The sequence below is a fragment of the Numida meleagris genome, chromosome 5, assembly GCF_002078875.1.
Source record: "Numida meleagris isolate 19003 breed g44 Domestic line chromosome 5, NumMel1.0, whole genome shotgun sequence".
Lineage (NCBI taxonomy): Eukaryota > Metazoa > Chordata > Aves > Galliformes > Numididae > Numida > Numida meleagris.
This window is the reverse complement of record NC_034413.1, coordinates 2,400,866-2,421,135: the sequence shown is the minus strand read 5'-3', so window position 1 is coordinate 2,421,135 and position 20,270 is coordinate 2,400,866. Positions and strand designations below refer to the sequence as shown.

At 43.1% G+C, this 20,270-nt stretch overlaps 1 protein-coding gene across 2 annotated transcripts in view; it reads left to right on the top strand.

Annotated features, from left to right (window-relative positions):
- Positions 1-20,270, top strand: part of DOCK1 (dedicator of cytokinesis 1) — a 279,672-nt gene that overhangs the window by 156,665 nt on the left and 102,737 nt on the right. For both annotated transcript variants that reach the window (XM_021400439.1, XM_021400440.1), the window contains exon 29: positions 5,709-5,803. In XM_021400439.1, the coding sequence (XP_021256114.1) occupies positions 5,709-5,803 (95 nt within the window). The remainder of the gene's footprint in view (positions 1-5,708; positions 5,804-20,270) is intronic.

The following is a 20,270-nucleotide window of genomic DNA, read 5'->3' as shown; positions in this document are numbered from 1 at the left end:
CATTACTAAAAATCTGTTTTGTTTAAGGAGAGGGAAGGAAAAAAAGCTTGAGGAAAAGAACTTCCATCATTAAATCTCCCAGATGTCCCAATTTTGTTCATTTGTTTAAATAGCTTTTACTTGCAGACCTGCTAGCTTTAAAATTTATACAAAGCATTTTAACCTTAAAGATGCCCTTAGTTGTTAAATAAGCAATAATAATTGAAATTAGTCTTCTCAGAGTCGTTCGGTAGCCTAGCTAATCCTACAACACAACTTAATTAGAGCATAATAGAAGAGAGTTTATAGCTAAGGAGAAAACTCTCTAATGACCTGAAACTATCATTGCCATATGGCAAGTGCATGCTGCAAAGTAGCTACCAAACTTGTTGGCTGAGATCCATCAATTAGCAGATGACCTGAAGTCTGATCAGCAGTGTTACAAGGCCCACTCTGCTGCTAGGGATTCTGTCAGGCATTTTAGGCAGCTTTCATCTGTGCTTTAATCTTCACGGGGACCTTTTTTTGGATTTCCTTCTTCCTTCCGTACCCAATGGAACAAAAACTATTGTCTTGTGTTTTGTTCTCTTTATTATTTCTGCTTCTGTTCTGCGAGATTTGAGCTCTTCGCCCTGTGCCAATTTTCAGCTAAGATGCTAGAGCCTCTGTTGCTCGATATATTTGCACCTGATCTGGAAGAGCAAAGCATAATGCTCATGACTCAGGGCAGTGAAGGCCAAGTCCAATGCAAAGATCTGCAGAAGGACATCATGGTATTACATAGTTGCTTCCCAGTCAGTCTGCTCTGGGTTCTTGGAGCTCTTTCTTCGGTAGGGTGTTTTTTTTTTTCCCCACTTGGTTTTCCAGTAATACTGAGGCCTTCCCTAGCTAAATGCAGCTAGCTCACTGAGATAGCGGTTTTAGCCTATGGAAGAGGCTAAAAACAGGCAGAACACTCATGGTTAACCACAGCAAATGTCCTTATAGTTTTAAACTAGTTCTAAGCATGTAGCTCTGGAACTGATGACAGAGTTTCATCTAGAAAATGGTAAAAGCAATTTGGTTTTGAAACTCTTAATGACAAAAATGGAGAAAAGGAAATTGTTTAGAAAATCTGTGATTGCTCAACCGAATTTATTTAAAAGTCACTTTCTTGGTGTCTTCTATTCTTTCACCCTGACTCTCCGTATATTCATCCTGTTCTACGTGTTCTTGGGTTTTGTAGCTGGGGTTATTCCATATCTTATTTTCTATCAGCATGTGCACTCTGTGGCTGCTTGTTTTCCACTGTTACGCCACCTGACTGGCTCGTAGCAGCAGATGTTCTAATCCAAACTTAGTTAGCTGCTGTAATGCGTTTTGTGTATTTAAAATGTACCCATTAAATGTTTAAATAACATTGTTGATTAACTGATAATGTGTGTTAGTGGAAACTGAAGTACGTAGTAAGCTGACAAAGCATTGAATGATTAGTGTGTTTGTGGTAAGTAATAATATTGTAAATTGACTTCGTAAGCAATATGAATGAAAGTGTGGAGCAATACGATTGTGGCAGCACATAGTGAATCCAGTGATAAAAGGAAACATCAGTGAATAAACTGTTATTTTATTTGTTCGTTTTTAACACGCACAAACATCATTCAGTCATCATTTGGGACAAAAGGACAAGGATACAACCCAGCTTCTCTGTTTAAAGAAAAAGTTAGGTAACCTTTCAGGGAGGAGCAAAAAGGAGGTTACTGTTCTCATAGGTATTTCTTCTTCTGTGAGATTTCGGTGTTAATTGGAACCTCAGTCCAGTATAGTATTTACTGGCTCTCCCAGGAGCATTGCCTCCTGTTTTGCTATTTAGAATTTAGATCCAAAGTGATTTCATTTTAATCCAGAGTCTCCTTACATTAAGCAATAACTAAATAATAATTAAATGAAGAATGTGAGGGAGGCTGCATTTGCTTCTTCACCCTTTCTTCATCATGTGCTCTTCCTCAGCCAGAAGTTTCAAGCTTGGTGCTGGAACTGCTAGATGAAACAATATGGCCCATGTTAGTTATTATTATGGTCTTCCTTGACCTCAAAATGTTGGAAAGATGAGGTGGAATGTGATAAAACTAGTCTTATCTCTCCGGCAGAATATATTGTTTAGATCAATTTTAGAAACTGTTGAGATTAAGGTATCTCTTTCAAAGAGGAGGAGGTTATTGTCAAGCCTGCTATCATCCTGAGATGAAACCTCATCCAAGATCACTGAGGTTATTTATCTTCTTTTTCACTTGGGGAACGTCATATTCAGTTGCTTGAGGTACATTTGACATTAATTAACAAAGAAAATAATGTGCTAATGCTTTGCTATGTGGAACATTTTAGAAGTGTTCCTCCTAAAGGCATTCAAGACAAAGTCCTGAGGTCAGCAAAGTAAGAAAAACAAGTTCCATGTAATGCTTAAGGCCACCATTTTCTATACCTCCACCTTTCTCTCCCCTTAAAATCTTGTACTCCTAGGGCTTTGAGTTTAATGTGAGAATGTGAATGGGTGAGTACCATCCATCCTTCTGTGGCAAGCTTCGTCTGGTGACTGTGCAGCTGAAGCAGAGTCTTTGCAGGGTGTGTGTGCCACAGGAGCTGTAGGGGGATGGATGCCCACGGTGTGGGACCCCGCAGAGCCAGAGCTCTCTCGTTGCTGCTGGACACTGGACTTCACAAGGCAGCCTCAGCTTTGGGGCTTGATGGAGGTTCAGTTGTTGCAATGAAAAGCTGTAGCGGAGCATATTTGATTTAGGACTATACCTCAGAACTCAGTAAAGCTGGAATTTTCATCAGCTTGGCCTAAAGAGGTGCGAGAAATGCTTATTTTTTTTATTCTTTCTCCTCCCTTCCATTTCAAGTTCCTATATGTTTCAGCTAGCTAGCTATATTTATTAATAAAATCTTGAACTCTTATTCAAAGTTATGAAAAATATAATTAGTGGTACAGGTGTATAGGAGTGGGAGTCTTAGCAGTGCGGGGGAGCCTCTCACAGCCTGCCCAGCTCCAAGGCTGAGCTTGCTTTGATTTCTTCCTATAATTGGATGGGGATGGTGAAGGGGTCCCCTCTATTGTGAGTTATGCTTCCTTGGGACAGTGAACATAACTTGTAGCTGTAGTTGGGGGGAGATCCGGAGTTTCATCCCTTGTTCCTTCAGAATATTTTTACAGTCATTTTTCAGATGTTCAGAGTAATTCGTTCTGGTTGTAGGTATACTGAGAATAAACAGGTTCTACAGCAACGCAGCATGAATGGATAGCTCCCTCCGGCATTTCCATTCCCCATGAAAAAGCCACATTTTGCTCCATATAAACCCCACGAACCATTTACTTTTCTATCAGAAAGACAAAATGTAAAATACAATAACATTGTAAAGACATACAGGTAAGCATCACACACTTCTAGCTGATCAATAACTACATTAGTTGCTACGGTGCGTTATTTAGAGTACCTTTGTGAAGCTAGGACTATTAGAATGTAAATATCAGGAGATGAAAATGCAGAGCTGAGTCAGCAAACCAGTGCAGCTCCTTTGTGGCACAACCTTCGGGGTCACTAACAAACGTGAACCACCAACAAAGTGTATGAAAATTCATCCGCTCTCACGTGCAGCTCGATCAGCAAAGTATGCCGAGGTTCAACAGCTGAAACCAGTGACAGATAAAAGAAAGTATACATCTGTATTCATAAAATATTAAGGAAGGGGGAAAAAAAAGCACTGTGAGCTCAAATCTGTGCTCTTGGGTAGGTGATGACCCTTCCCATGGTGCCACTTCCACTGAAATTTTCAGTTATTGAGCTGTGAAGGAGCATCAGTAGGAAAATCACTCGATACGTGCAGCAGGAAAAAAGCACGCACTCCAGTGAAATAAATACTGTGCAATGCTTGGGCAGCAAGATACGCAATGTGATGATTAGAAATTATGTAACTCTCTCACCAAAGTGCATGAGAAATGGGCAGCGAAGTATGCAGTTTGAGCCCTTAAATGAAGACACGTTTTCCTGAGCTGGTGGAGTGTGTGTCTGGGATGAATTTTGCTTTATGCAACAGTAACATCTCATTAACCGCAAGCAGTTCTAAATTTTATCTCAGTACCATTCATGTCAGAACGTCTCTTTTTGATGCTGTTTTGTTGGGAGTGGCTTTGGTAAAAGAACACAGGAGTTACTTTACTAATACCATAATAAGAATAATACCATAGATTTGGGGTGAGAACATGCCCAGTGGCTGCTGATGCTTGGTTGGCCCTCTTAGCCTGGTACCAGGGGCAGGGATGCTCGGGCAGCCCCAGGCAGATCCCTGTGCCACACACAGGGCAGAGCTGGACGTTCACATCGCTTCTCTCCGTGCTGTGTCCTCAGGATCCCTGCAGCTCCCTCCTTCAAACCAGTAATGAATTTCAGAGCCAGGGGAAGTATTGTAAGAGAACACCGAATCCTGAGATAAAATCTGGCCAAGACGCTGGCTCTCACACGTGAAGAAATACTTGGGAGTGCAATAACGTCATATTTGTTTCTCACTGGAAAGGTTACAGAAACAACAGCCTTCAGTCTGAAGTCCAGTAAATCTACCTTTTTTTTTTTTTTTCCTTGTAGACATTTGACATTTTAAAGATAGACAATATACATGCAGTTACGGAAAAGCTGTAGCAAAGTATTCTAACCTTGGTCAAGAATAAAAGTTCATTTTTATGGGAAGAGGATCAAGGGCTTTTTGCATTGAGCTGTGTTTTTTCCCTCTCTCTATCTTTCTCTGAGCATTTGATTTTACTTAAATTCTTAGACAGCAATTATAGATTCCCAAATTGTAGAAGATGATTTACATTGTACAGTACATCAGGTCTCTGTTCCAAAAAGATGTTTGTTTATATCTGTGTGGAAATAAATTGGTTTGTGCTACTAAATTAACTTTGTTCTGGGTCAGCTTTTCACTGGCAGAAGCAATTACTGTTGCTCCCTTCAGGGAGAAAGTCTTTGGGAGTTTCATGGTGGCCAAAAAAGAGCCATTGCTGCCACCTACTCGAGGTCATGGGCAATGTGCACCACCACACCTACCTGCATCCAATTATTTAGCTTTTTTTTTTATATTTATTTTTTATTTCTTTTTCACTTTGTCTTGTCTCCGGGCAAGGGAAAATTTGGGGGGGGGGGGATGTATTCAAAGAGAGGGAAAACTCACCAACTGGTGCCGGGGAGGATTTTTAGTGTGCTTGCCAGATTCAAATGAGCATCTGACTCTTTGTTGCCTTTCATGTACCAGTATGCTGTTAGCTAATTCTTACCTCTGCAAAGGTCCCACACCGGGCATGTGTTGCTGCTATGTGTGTGCTGTGGCACAGCGTGCACTAAAAGGGCCTTGGTACATCAAACTCTGGTATAGGAAAGAAAGCATTTTGTTCCAAAAAAGCTTCTGTTTTGTAGCTGGCAATCCGGAGCTCCTTCCCAAGCCATGCAGTGAGTTGTTTATGCTGTAGGATTGCTCTTGATACCACTCCTGGAAGGCTTAAATAGAATATTGTAGCACTTAGGTACATCGTATGTAAATATGACTTAGTGGAATTTATGTGTGTTTTGTATGAATAATTGCTTTTTTATGAAGCAGAGCAATAAAGTGCCTTTTGAATCTAGTCATCAATAACTGACACTATCACTTGTGGTTTTTCATCTCTAAGAGCGGTCTTTTCCAAATATTTTCTCTTGTTTTAGGATTTTCTAATGGAAACATTCATCATGTTCAAGAATCTCATTGGGAAGAATGTCTATCCCTTCGACTGGGTTATAATGAACATGATGCAGAATAAGTAAGTACAGAGGAAAGCACTGCAGCTCCGAGATGGCTGTTTCGTGTTTGATCTGAAACAACAGTGTTGCTTGGAAACAGTAAAACACAATGCGGCAGCTAGGGGTTTTTCTTCTTCTGTGATGCAAATAATTATTTAAAAATGGGCTTTGGAGTTTTCAGTGCAGTGTTGGAGGGATCTGTCTTGGGGCACGGCAAATTCTGGGTGGCATCACTCAGAGAGCTGTAATTTGGAACAGACTGCAGGAGGGATCTATACGTATCTTGTAAAGACGAATTTATTTCTTCGGAGATCGATGACGACGTTTTGTGTTTGACCACAAAAACCAGTGGTTGTCGTTGGCTGACGGGGAGTTATGTTCTCAAAAGTTGGTGGTGGTATTAATCAGACAGAGCTGAAAGGGCGTTTTAAAGCCGGGTTCCAGCAGCCTGGTAATGATGAAACAAGCTGCCAATATTTCTAATCCCCGTTTTTTTGCTCAATAATTGCAGCATTGTCATTATTTAACGTGCCTTGATGTGATATTCTGTGCTCGTGACATTTATTAAACGTGTCAAATGCTTTTATTTGTGCTGTGACGGAAGTATGAGTAAAAGCATTTTATTTACTGGTTGCCTGGAGAAATCTCTTCTGTGCTTACCGGTAGCTACCACGGCTGTAAAGTTGTCAGTGTTTACTTGCATAAAACCCTCTACTACAGTTCCTACTTTCGCTATAAAAATTCACCATAACTTTAATCCTGGCTTCTGAACTCGCCGTAACCACCTAATAAAACCCACTCCTAATAAATATGAGTTAGGTGCAGCCAGCTCTCGGATCCGTCGGCTGCGGATGCATGCTCCGCGCGGCTGCAGCTCGCAAAGCACCCGCTGCTCTAAATGAAGAAGGCTTTGAGATTGGTTGGTGAGGAAGATCGAAAGCCCGCTGGGTTTCTTTCTTTCTTTCTTTTTTTCTTTCTTTCTTCCTTTTTTTTTTTTTTTAATTTTGAAAGTGGTTTTGCTTCGAGAACTCCCGGCTACCTGGAGACATTCGTTGCAGGTGCTTTGGAAACCCTCGCAGCATATGTTATCGGCATCCTTTCTAAAAGGAGAGCACCTCTGTGCTTCACTGAGTTTTGGAGGAGATTGAAACAGGAGCAGGAAGGTCTGTGCTTGGCTGCTCGTGGTGCCAGCAAAGCATCACGCTGTGACTGAGCGCCGGCACAGCGGCTCTTTCCCAGGTCTAATGGAGATGGCTATTCCTCAGATTATCTTCCCAGTATTGCCAGGTAACTTCGCAGTGTTCGGTTGGGTGCAGTTTTGACCTCCATAGTTATTATTATTATTTTTTTAACCTGTGGAATTTTGATCATAGAAACGTATGGGCGAAGGCATAGAAAGAGCCTTTCCCTGCCCCCTGCTTTTTCCTTAGAGCACCAAGACTCTAATCAGGCAGCTCTCATCTGAAGATGTGGCGTGGTGAGGAGATGGATGCAGAGGCCCTCAGATAGGGTCAGGGCTTTGGTTTTCTGCTTCTTCAAGTACTGTCTGGTCTTCCTCCCATGCCAAGCAGCAGGAGGAGCAGGGGCAGGCAGCGTTGTTGCACTCCGTGCCCCTTCCTGGGTGCCTGCAGTACCCTACAATTCTGACTAGTATTTAAAGCCTTTTGTTGCCATTGCTTTTAATTTTTTTTTTCAAGTCTTTCTGGTGTTGATGAATATCTGCAGCAGCGCCAAGGGTTTGTTCATCTCTTAATTTACAAGTTAATTTTCATTACACCGGTTCATTTGTAGATGCTTCTGAATTGATTTGAGTGCTTTTCATTTTTCCTTTTTAAATTAATATGGTTTCCAAAAGCAAGAAGCAGCATTATTAACTACCTTTTGTCCATCTGCTCCATTTATTTTCACACCTATAAACTTTTACTGAAGGAAACTAGGAAAAAAAATCAGAGCAAGCTTTGTCTTTTTGAAGCTGCCTCCAGTAGGAATGACTCAGAGCACGCAGTTTTGTTTCACTGTTGCAGAATACTTCTGCACATTATTCTGGTGGCCAAATTAAGCAAACTGATTTGTAGCTACGTACAGAATGGTGGTGAGTCCATTGGTTCCTCCTGCACGAGGTATACGTGGTAGTGTGAAACAAAGCTGTTCAGCTGTGCTAGATGTACATAAATACTTACGCACCCGAGCACATCAATTGCTCTCGTGCCACATTTGCTGTTATGTTTCTGGTGCAGTGCTCTGCTTTGCCCGTGCCCATGCTGTGCCATGCACGGGGCTACTTCTGTGCTCAGCCTTCATTTCAGGAACACGGGTAGTCGTGCTGCGTTACCACCTGTCGTGCTGGAATGAACACAAATCTTCCTATCCAGAGAGATCGTTGTTCATTTTTGTTCTTAGAGGTGTCGCTTAATACTCTACTTACAGGCCTCTCTCGTTTAACTTAAAGCAGCGTTTCTTGCTTCAGCAAAACCCGTTGATCAGGTGTCAAAGGTTTGCATGGTGCTGATTTGCTGAGTGTGCAGTCCCCCCGTATGCCACCCGGTGTCCGTGGTGGTCACAGCACAGCTTCATCAGGTGCTGCACTGAGGAAGGTGTCAGAGGGAGGAAAAGGAGAAAATATCCAAACTGAGAGCACAGCTTTTCCTTTCGCTGTCAAATTTAGGTCCGAATCAGCTGCTGTTCAGTGGTAAACAACAATATCCAAGCAACAGAGATGGAAAGGGGAATTGATGGCAGGGTGGCAGAAGTGAATAACAGAGCATAGCACGTTCTGATTGAAACAGCTGCTTCTGAGAGAAGAGCAAGGGGCTGTACTGGAACCAAGACACAGACTGGCTCACAGGCCAGTACGTACTGGCACCAGCCTTACCCGTACCAGGACGGTGCTTGGAGGTGACTGGTTAGCAAGAATATCCAAATAGTATTTAATTATGAAGTCTTAATCCATTTATTGACTTGAAATGGCCATTGCTCTTGGTTAAATTGAAGGAAGGGGGAGGACAGAGAGGCTGGAAGTAGGTAAATATTCTTCAGATACATAAAATTTTACAACAGAGCGGATGGAAACAGTCTTCTCCCAGCCACGTTGAATTGCTAAGAAATATTGGTCATCAGCTAGCCAGGAACATGCAGGTCTGAAGCTGGGGAAGCAGTCGAGCAGAAAGTGCAGCGTGGATTGCTCGGGGCGGCTGCGAGCTCTCCAGCAGCAGAAGTATTGCAAAACAGTGTGACGAGCATCTGTGAAGATGCTGGTTGTGATTTAAGGAGGGGAGAATGGACTAAATGATGTACAGAGAGCTGTCGGAGCTTGACTCTGCCTGTGTTTGTTGGCAGACTCTGGGCTGTAACTTGGAGGGGGAACTCTTTGCAATTCCAAGTTCCATTTCCAGCAAGGTTTTTTTTTAAGTATGGCAAGCTGTTAGCAACTGGTTGCTAAATGTGTTCGTTATCGCATTGCCTAAAGATAAGGATGAGCTGAGCTAACTTCAAAAGAAAATGCTGCTTGTTTTAAATACTGCTGTTGGAAATTGTTAATAAATCTACTTCACATGTTCGGATACCTTCGAATTACATTTATGGCAAGATTTGTGTTTTCATATTTTCAGGAAGATTCCTTCCCATCAAGGTAAAGGCGTAATACCCCCAAATTAGAAGGAAGTGGTTTTCTCAGCAGTGGTTACAGCAGCTGTGATAGCTGCTTCGTACCATCCCAGCTCCTCAGTAATGGCATTTGGACCTGATCTTCAGCCAGGCGGCTTCACTGTCCCACTGCCCCCTGTGAGAAACCTGGATGGCTCTGTCTGATGGTTGCAAATAGCCAGGAGTTTTTCCTCTCTCATAGGACAGGAGAGCTTTGGAGGCAGCTGCTTCGTTCCAGCAATGTCCTGCAAGAAGAAAAAGCACTCGTGGCAGTTTCCTCTGTAGTAGTTTGAAGAAATCATTTGTTGAGCAATCGACAGAGAATTTCATTTTCGTTACGTTTTTCCCTTCTGTGTTCTGTTTTAGAAGTGCTTCAGAATTGTTTCAGAAATTATTTTAACTCTGTCGTAAGCTGACAACTTGAATTTGGGTTCCGCTTAAGCAGGTAACTCAGAGCATGTAAACAGCTCCTCTTTACGGTTCTGTAAATGGAAGTAATCTCTGCTCTTACTTTGGCATTTGAGACACTCAGTTCCTCTGGTAGACCTTATGATATATTAATTTGTAGCTGGTACTTTCATCTGCAGCTGTTCCGGTGGAAGCTGGGCTGCCTATGAAAAATGAATTTGCTGTTTTCTGTTCTATTTTATATATTTTTTTGTGCCTAATGCCCGTATTTACATAAAATCCGTGGTTGTTTTCTCCTTTTGAAGTCAGACAGAAGGGGACGAGATGCTTCTCGGTGAGAGCGAGCTTCCTCGTGCCTGCGTGTTTCTTGTGGAGGAAACACATCTGGCATTGGCAGTGCAGCGTGGAGCCTGCACCCTGCTCTGCTCCTCACTGCCCTGCCCTGCAGGGGAGGGTGCACCCTCCTGAAAACCAGGGAGAGAGTTTTAATGATTTTCCCGTCTGAAAAGCAGCCACAACAACAAAAGTCTGGGAGAGAGGAGGAAGAAGGATCAGGGAGGGATGTCTGGTAAACATGTACCTTTGTGCTGTTGCTGGCGTGGATTGTACATGTTTATTTTTGGAACTTGCCGGGAAATGTAGGCTGTTCTGCTACATGGTTGTCATAGCAGTACCTGTCAGATCTACACTGCGCCTTCAGAATCAACTTGGCCACGTGTGTGGCTGTCCATCCATAGCGTGACAACGCTGGTGTGCCTATGAACTGAAGAAAACCACGTGTAGCTGTGGCCCCTGATGTGTAGCGCGGGCTTCAGTGGGCCCGGATTATTCTTACTGGCAAGTAACCCAAAGCTGAAACAAAATGGCTGTTTAGATTTTTGAAGTGATGCTTAATTATTGAAGCTACGCCATCATCTGCTGTGCTTTATGCAGACGTATAGAAACAAGAGCATGTGTGTTTTGCAGTAACTGGATGGAAGTACGCTTTCTGTCCTTACGTAACGGGCCAGTCAAGTTGCATCTGTCAGACGAGGTGCAGGGAAAAAGCCTGTGCTTAAAATCTGCCCCAGCTGCTGATGGATGGAGCTGCAGTTTTCACAGCCGGGGAAAACAGTCCTGAAGGATGACAATGGTTCTAGCCAGAAAGCTTCAAAAAAAAAACCCACCAGGCATAGGGGATGGCAAGGGGCAGCACAAAATCCTTTGGAATTGTTGCTTCCTATTGCAAAAAAAAAATCCCAGTTCAAACCTACACGGATACTAAGTTCAAAGGGATGATTTGTAGGAGAGTTTGCATTTATAACCAAGGCACTGATGGTTAAAATATTTACTCAATGTGTATTACGGAATATAGAAACTGTGCAGCGTTTCCAAATAGGAGATCGGGATGAGGGCAGTGCTTGAAATGCAATCATAGTTTAAGAGGAAAGGGGGTACATTTTTTTTTTTTTCCAAAGAATCTGAACAGTCAGGAAAACCTGGATTGTGATGGATTCCTCCACTTCCCTGACATTAATGTTTTATATGTTGACCCATGCTTACTTATTTAGAAAGTTTTCGGCGTGAGTCGTGCAAGTTTAACAACTAAAAAAAATGTATTTAGGGATGCAGTGAAATAACCCTTGAAATATGTGCAATTTTGTTTTTTCCTTTCGTGGCTAATATTTCTCTCTATGAGCAAAGAACACTATTGGCAATGTATGGATCGAGGCTAAACGTTTCAGGATCCACTCTTCAGAATTAGCCCGTGTGCCCAGAAACTCATCCTGCATTTACAAATAAAACAGATGAGCGCACACTGATAAATTACATAAAGATACCGCAGACTTGTTTCTGCATATGGAGGGGACCTTTTTATTGACCATAAAACCCAGTTGCATAACGCACTGACCTTTTCAGTAAAGACCTTGCAGGATTTTTGGTTTAATGTTGCACCTGTCAAATTAACTGGACCCGGGAATGAAACGAATGCACTCGGCTGGGTCTAAAATAACAAGAGGCTTTTTTTCTTGCTCCAAAAGGCTGAGAAGGAAAGTGCTCCAGGAGGTGCTCTTTGCACTCGCTGCTTTCAGCGGTGGGAGGGCGGAAGCATCCTCTGCAGCGCGTTCTTGTAGCCCAGCCGTTCCGAGGTAGAAATGCTGTGCCTGGCAGAGGTGCTCCGTTGATAACGGCACTGTTGTGAGAATTTATGAACAGTCGGTCTCTTGGCAGTCTGCTGGTTTTAATGGATCTGTCTTTTTCTCCTCTCTTTCTGTAATCTGCGATAACTTCTGCTGGAGAAGCTCCGTAGCAGCCCTTGTGCCGTGCTGCAGGTGTAGGGTGAGATGGCACGTTCCCCTCCCAGGTCCCCAAAATCGTCTGCTGCTCACCTGGGGACTCCCCTGTCTGCTTGAGCCCGTGATGAATCACTTCTGGGGTCTACAGGTAGAATAAGGACGGCTGATGCTAAACCAGTTGCCATTGGAATTGTTATTACGTGGCCTGAGTTATGGGTTTCACGTGCTGGGAGGCGTGTGCTCATCGATAAAGGTGGGCTTGGGCTGTGTGACTCCGTTTGTTACGTGTTTTATTATTATGCATCCCTTGACAAACTTATTTTCCTGTCCCTAAAGTGTGGATGGGATTTGCTGTCCCCTTGGGAGCATAGATCTCTGTGCCCTGCCATCTCGATCAGATCAGGTGAAGGCTGTTGTGGCTGTATTTCATGCTGGAGCACAGGGGAGGCTCTGCGCTTCATTTTGCTGGCAGAGAGCGATCCTTTTTTCTGTGCTTGCTCAGAAATAGCACTGCGGAGCACGAGACTAATATGCAGATATTCTTTGTTCAGCAGTAGCTAATGTCTTCGGAAAAAATATTTCTAATGCTTTCCATGACATTTCAACCTTCTATTTGCCATGAGAAAATGACGGCAACTTGAAAGAAAAGAATTGTGTGTTGGGAAACGTCTCCTGCTGAACTAAGAAGGACCACAAAGGCTCCTAGCCGCTAGTGTTCTTGGGTTGAAGTTTCCTATACGAAGGGGACAAGAAGTGAAGAAAGGTTTTTTTAGATTTCCATCCATTTCTTTCTGTTCCCAGGCCGTGCTATTTTTGGCTCCTTGCAAAGTTTTAAGTAACAGGGCAATCTTCAGGTTTAGACCTGGAAGTGCTCCAGTTCATTAACTGCCTGTCCCCCTTGGGGTGGTGGCAGATTTAATCCCTTCAAGACGTTTTCAGTACTTACCGCTATCTCAGGAAGCTGAAGAACTGTAAAGAGATGTGTGTATTTAGGGTAATGCTTCATCCAGTGGGCTTCCCGTGCTGCTGGTGTGGGTTTTACGTACAAGATAGGGCATGGGGAGTCACTGCTGGGGAGCTGCTAAGCCAAAAGTTTGCCCTGCTGGTCATCTTCTTTGATATATTTTGCCAACTCTTAAATATTTGTTCTGCAAAGCATAATGAGCAACTGAGAGGCCCCTCACAGTCTGTCGTTTTCAAAAGTGGCTCAGAAATGTGATTCTTCAGAAGAAAAATAGGGCATTGAGCTATATGCAACCGAGTGAAAGTAGCAGCTCTGCTCAGTGGTGACGATAAACAAAAGCAAGAGAACATCACAAATAGGTTTTTCTTCCTCCCTTTCTGGAATGATTATCCAGAGTATGCTGTAAATGTCTATTTTCTTTTGCTTTTAACAAGATACTAATTATTTTGTACACGTGCACATATTTTTCACTGACTTGCCTGTATACAGCATTAAGAACTCTGGATGTTAGTGCACCATTCAGAAAGAAAGCTACAAGAGGTTGCTGGGCGGTGTGTGACGGCACGTCTCTGGTAGGAGCCCAGCTGAGATCTGAAGAAGTGCTGCCAATTTCCAATGGCAAAGAATGATTTATAAATTATTCTCCCCTCCGTATACGCATAAAATCCTTCATAACAGTTGTACTCGTAGGTCAGTTCCACCAAACGATGTATTTATCAGGGCAGATAGACAAAGGAGAAGGGTTTTAAATTAGATGAGGGGAGATGTAGGTTGGATGTGGGGAGGAAACCCTTCACCCAGAGGCAGTGCAGCCCAGGCTGGGCCCTGGAGAGCAGAGCTGCTGGGAGGTGCTGGAACTGGATGATCTTTAAGTTCCCTTCCAACCCAAACCATTCTGTGGTTCTGGGATTGTAAGTGTGTTATTCGTGGACGCTATTGAAATTTTCAGTGTGCGGGGACCGAGAGGAGTCAGGTAACACAAGGAACGAGAGGAGCTGGGGAACACTGGAGAGTTCCTTGGTTCAAGCAGTGGCCAATCTGTGCACCCACTGAAACCTGGTGGGGATACGTTTGTCCTCATGTGGAGTCATTGATAGTGCATGCCTGGTTAACCTCAGGTCTGGTATTTTCTACCTTTTGTGCTCTTGACTTTGCAAGCAAGTCCAAGTGCTGCCTTCCCGTCCTGCAAACAGCTTTGTGGTGTGTGGTGCGTGTGTACGAGGACGCTAAGCCCACCCTGATGTGCTGATTCATTCATTACCTTAAATCCTGGTACCCCAACAGGGCAGCCTGTGCTCCGGGTCAGATACGTTCTGCATACTTAAACAATGGAACACTGCCCTCGTCACATCTAAAACTGCAAAGTTCCTTTATTTTTCTGGCACAAAATGTATGGCACGAACAAGAATGTATGGATGCTGGATCCTTACGGAAGCAGCAGCATGAAGCAGGCAATTAAACGAAGCTGAAAGTGTTAAATCAAAAGGCACCTTAGCAGTTCTCCATTTTTGCTAACAGAAGCTGTGCCGTGTGACGTCTATTTTTAAAACTGAAGGTGTAGCAATTTTCACTTATAATTGTTATTTTTCCCTATCAGCTTCATTTAGGTTAATGCTATTACACATCTTAAAATATCTGCTGAGTGAAAGATGGGCTGCTTTTTCACAGTTGAGTTTTGTTCATCTTTTCCTGTTCTGTCCTTTAAACAAAGCAACAAAATGTCTCATACTTCAGAAGCAAGAAAATAGGTTTATTTGTATCTTATAAATGGAAGTTCAGGCTTAACTGCTTCTCTCGGCTCTTATTCTGTAACAAGGATTTCTGAAGTTTGTTGTGAAACTGGATGGTGAATTCCATGGTTTTGGCCATCACTTAGCGGCTGCGTTGTTTTCAACACTGGAAAGTGAAAGCAGTGGGGCAGGGAAGAAAATGGCCTTTGGGCCGCTCGGCCACTCTTTGGAAAGTGTTCTGATTGCTTTTCAGTACAGAGTTCTGCACTGTGATTCTCCTATTTTTGTCCATAGTACGGAAATCAATGCCCTTTTTCCCTTCTGTCTTCTTCCACACAAGCAGCAAAAAGCCAAGCCTGAGAATGGGAGTTTTGCATCTCAGAAGGGAGATGGCCCTCTCCCTGTGTATGATTACATGTCTCGACAATTATTTTAGTATGTTGATTCCTGTCAGTGTGCTTTCCATAGTCAAAACAGTGTCCTTAACATCCCGGGGTGTTGTTCCTGGCTGCTTTCATCAATCAGGTTTTTGAGATCCAGGAATAAAAAATTATTGGGAAATAGTAAAAGCTCCAGCGTTGTCCCTCGTGCATTACCTGTGTCAAGGCCGATCAGTCAAGAAGTGCAAGAAATGTTTTTCCTGCTGGTGGTTGAAGAAGTCAGAAGGCTTTTAAACCTGAGGGATGAGAGAAACAACAAACAATCGGCTTTTGGAGAAGGTTTTCCTTCCCATATGGAGTCAGTGAGGCTACTTGTGCAGGTCTAGATGTAAACAATACGTCAGGTTATCAGACTTTGAGAGCTGCCAGGGGATTTTTCTCCCTCTTTTTGCTTGGAGTCTGGCAGGTAGGACTGATGCAGCATACGGAGCTGCAGCCTTTTAGTGGGCCCTTTCCAGCTGAATTGTGCTGCTTGTTCCTTGGGTTTGTATGGAGCTGTCAGGTCTGAGCGAGTGCCACGTGAGTTCTGATGGGACAATTCTAACCTCTGTGGATGGCAAACCCCTTGATAGCCACGCTTATGAGGTTTTCCTCATGACAAAACTCTTTCTGGGTCAATAAGTCACCATTTTATTGGTGTTTCCTACTCTATCCAATGATAGTCATTTTCAGGAGGACAGAGATGTACAAGAATTAAAAGAAGTTCAAAATTTTGGTGATTTTACTGCGTCACTTCAAATCACAGTTCTTCTATTGCAAGAGTTTTCTGCTCTGCTTTTGTGGCATATTAAACAAACACGGTAGGAAGAGTATTTTGACTAAATAGCATTATTAGTAGTATTTTGCTGGTTTGGCATGATTGTTTTTAATAATTCACAAGAATACTGACCAGCGCAGTTCCAGATTAAATACGATTTTGGTAAAATGCACCTAAACCTCTGCTTGCTTTCCACTTGCCAACCAATTCCCCTTCTGGCTTTTTGTCTTTCTAAAAGACCCACAGTTACGTCGCTCTTTGGCTTCTGAGAGCAGCATCCCCCAAGCACAAAAAGACAATGAGGCCTTTTGTAGGGCTATTAAATTTTAAGATCGGGAGTATTTCATGTGCAGAATTTTGAATTGTATTCTAGAAAACAAGCTTTGACAGCTCGAGTATGAGGAAGCACAGCCAACGGAGTAATAACTAGGGCTAAAAAAATGGAAAACTATTTGTGCTGTGACATAACAGATTGGTCATGCGCAATTGTAGAACAGTGAGAACTTAAAGTATATTTAGAGGCAAAAGAAGTACCAGATCATTGGTACCACCTGTGTGAAAGTTGGTAGCACTAGATAAGAGAACTGAAAAGTCGCCTGTCCACCTGGTGGCATAGCAGGCTGTTCTTGGCAGCTGCTCCTCCTTTTTCATTGTAAGGTTTTGAATTAGAGGTAGGCACAGCAACATGCTGACAGTTCTGGGGTAGTCTCTTTGGAAAGATAAAAGGAATTCATTGTTTTTGAACAAATATTGCAATTAGAGCATCCTTAATATGATGAATTCGTAGATTCACTTGCGTTAGCTCTCAGATATTTCTCTACAGCTCCCGCTTTTGAATGGTTGAACAAGCGACCAAAATTAATCTTCCAGGATCTTTTTCATTTGAAGACGTTAAAACAATGGTTTAAAAGGTATTAGATGTAAATGTTTTCCTTCTTTAAATTCATTCACTGTATACGTGCATCCAGTGCCTGTGGAGCTTAAGATCCCTAAGCTGTCTGGCTGGCTGTGCTGGGATCACTTGGATGAAGTTCATTTTGGAGCTACTGCTGCAGGGTGGAAACCACCACACCTATGGAGCACAAAGCACTGATTTGCCACAAATTCACCTGCCTGATTAGATTAGTTAATTTTTTGACAGCTTAATTGATATTGGCAGGCTTAACGCTGGCTCAGGTGTCATCTGGCCTCCAGCAGCTGGCAGTGGGCCGCTCTCAGGCTGGTGTCAGTGCTGTATGCCACGTGCTGGGGCTACCTCCAGCACTGTGCTTGCCTCTCTGTCCCAAAACAATGAGTTGTGATGGCTTAGGATGCCCAAATGATGGACAGCATGGCCCCAGGTAGGATGCTGGTAGGGGTGAACCTTGCTCTGTGTATCCCAGCATTGATCTCGTATCCCTAAACTGCATCTAACGTTTGGGCACGCTGCAAAGGTGGCTCATCTCCTCCAGCTGCTGTCCATGGGGATGGCTGCTCCCCACTGCACATACACATTGGGTAGGTCCCCCGTCCCCACAGCAGGGCTGGGGATGGGGTACAGCTCTGCCCTGTTAATAGCACATATTATGGCGTTCTGCATGGACGAGGTATTGCCATAAAGAGCTGCAGCTAGTGGGTTGTTAAAGCTGTTGAGAGTAATTGTGCTGCAGCCCAGGTGTTCGCAGGGGCTGTGGTTAGGCAGTGTAGGAACAAGGAGATGTTAATAAGAGGAGGCAGCACAGAGCATGAGTTTTCCCTCTGGAGTTACTGCTGTGTGCAGGTTATGTGCCATGTTCATCAGCCGTGAGGCATCACTGGGGGTACCCAGTGCTCGCAGGGCATCAGCTCTAATGCTGCTCCAGGTTCTTGTCAAGTCCATCCTGACACTGCAAGGTAAGTTTGTGGCCAGCAGCTGCTCTGTTCTCTGGTAGGGAGCTTGGCATCAAGGTGCAGCAAGAGTACTGTGGGGATGCACAGGGCAAGGAGAAGTTTTCTGCTAATCTGTTAATTTGAGATGCATTGCTGCACGTGGCAAGGCTATTTGTTCTCAAAAGCGTGGGGAATTTAGCCCACCAGATAGTCACCTGCACAGCGAGAGCTCCTCGGGCTCCTCCTTCGTGGGGATGCATTGCTTGTGGGTTTGGTGCACCAAGTGCACGCACTGTGAAAGGCAGGAGGCTGCAACGGGGGCATCCCCTTCCCTGATGTTTATTTCTCTCTTCAGTTGTTCAGTTGCATGTGAAAATAAAATATATATATATATATATGCATATATATATATAATTCTGTAGCAGTCAAATGGGTATGGCTTCATGGGAAGAACAGGTGGTCCTATATTAATAGGAAGCTTTAAAATGAAGTACCTCTGTGACAGTACTTGTTTCTTAATGCTGAAATGTTCCCTCTGAGAATTCAGGTATTCAGTAATCACTGTTTGTGTTCCCTTCCATGTTTGACTGATAAAATGAATTACTTTGTGATTTACCTTTCGCAGGCTCAATCATGTCTGCAAGTATACAAGGCACAGCAAAAATACGAGGTTGAAAAAAGGAGTAAGATACAGAAGAAGATAGTTGATGGTTTTCTTACAATTGACTTACAAAGATATCCAAACAAACATTTCTGGAATGAATTTTAGTTGTGCGGTTTGTCAGCACGGTGCAATACTGTGGTTTTGAAGTATTCCCTCTCCCTCCCACGCTCTTTTCTCATGTTCTTGCCGGGCTGTTTCACATCTTTTCAGCCAGCAACCATGTTTAATTTTTAAAAATCAAAGTAAAATTGCCAAGTGTCAAAACCAAGAGTGTTTTATGTAAGTTCTTCTTGAACGCTGGCTGCTTTTTCATTTATCAAACTGTTTTTTATGATGTGCTTCTTCCACAACCATCGAAGTCATATTTTATCGCAGAAAAGTTTTCTTAAGGAAAACATTCCTCTCTGAAAGTTATCCCCTACTCATAACCTAATGTACTGGGATTTACCTTCCTCACTTTGTACAGCAGCAAGCTCTTCTTGGGTTTACCACGCACACGTTCAACACTTGCTACTGTGACCCAGAAGTTATTGCTTTTTAGCCATTGAGTTTTCTTAGTCTACATAAACCTGTAGTTTTCAATGCTTTCAATGGCATCTAAAGATTTTATTTCCTTGTTTACTGTTAGGAGTTATCCCTCACCCAGTTGCCCAGCTGTTGGGAGTGGTGCCAAGAAGTGAGTGTTCTTCTTCAGGTGAATACTGATCAGAGGTGTATAGAGGGATCGGTGTGGCTTTGCTCCTTGCCAAATGCAGTGCTGGAGTATTAAGCATAGCAGTGACATTATGCAAATGTGTGCTGAGTTTGGCTTTCCTTCAAATGACACTTCCACAAGTGCAGAGCAAATCTTCCTAGGTCATCTTCCCCCATGACTGTGATTTGATGCAGTCAGATTGCCAAGGAAGGAAACGGGAGCTTGATTCTCCTTGGAAAACATGCTCTCAGCTCTAATGTCATTCCCCTTGCAGGCTAAGGACTTGCTTTCTTCATCCATTTCTTCAGTCGTTCTGTCTTAAGTCACTCCTTTTGTTCGAGTAACAAAACGCAAAAGAAAACCCACCCAAAATCACCCATACAAAAATCCCAATACCCTCCAATAAGCTCATGTCTTTCCATCAAAGAAGTTGAAAGTCTCAGTCTCTTGTTCGGTGCTGAAGTGAAACAAAACGTAGTTTGCAATAAATCTGAATTTATACGAGGGAAAGAAGCATTAAATGTCAACCCTGGGGCCTCGCAAGGTGGGGATGGGTGTTGCTCAGCTGATAGCCCGCTGCACGCAGGTGATGTGCACTCGTTCAAACTCTTTGTATTTGGAAGAGGTCATTTCACAAGGGTGATACATGGCAGGGCTGCTGTCAAGTGTTACTGGAAGGAGACAGTTGTCTTAATTAGAGTGATGTTTTTACAGCTTCATATATTTTAGTTTCTGCCAAGACAACTGACAACAAGCAACGAGGAATTTATGAAGAAATCATGAAAAATTTATGCTGGCATATGCGATCTATTCATCCAGCATATAAAATGAACTATAAATTCCAACATCAGAGCTGCTAATAAGAAATCTGAAAATAGGCTGAAACCTTTGATAGCTTTGTATGACTCTGCGCATCGCACACTGCGCTTGGACCCAACAGCGTGCTCTAGATTTGACCCACAGTGATGTTAACGTGAATGTTAGCCATCCAGCACTTTGAACTCACGAGGATTTGTTTCGTTGTGAGTCAGGATTTTCAGCTAATTATTTGAGTAAGGAGAAAA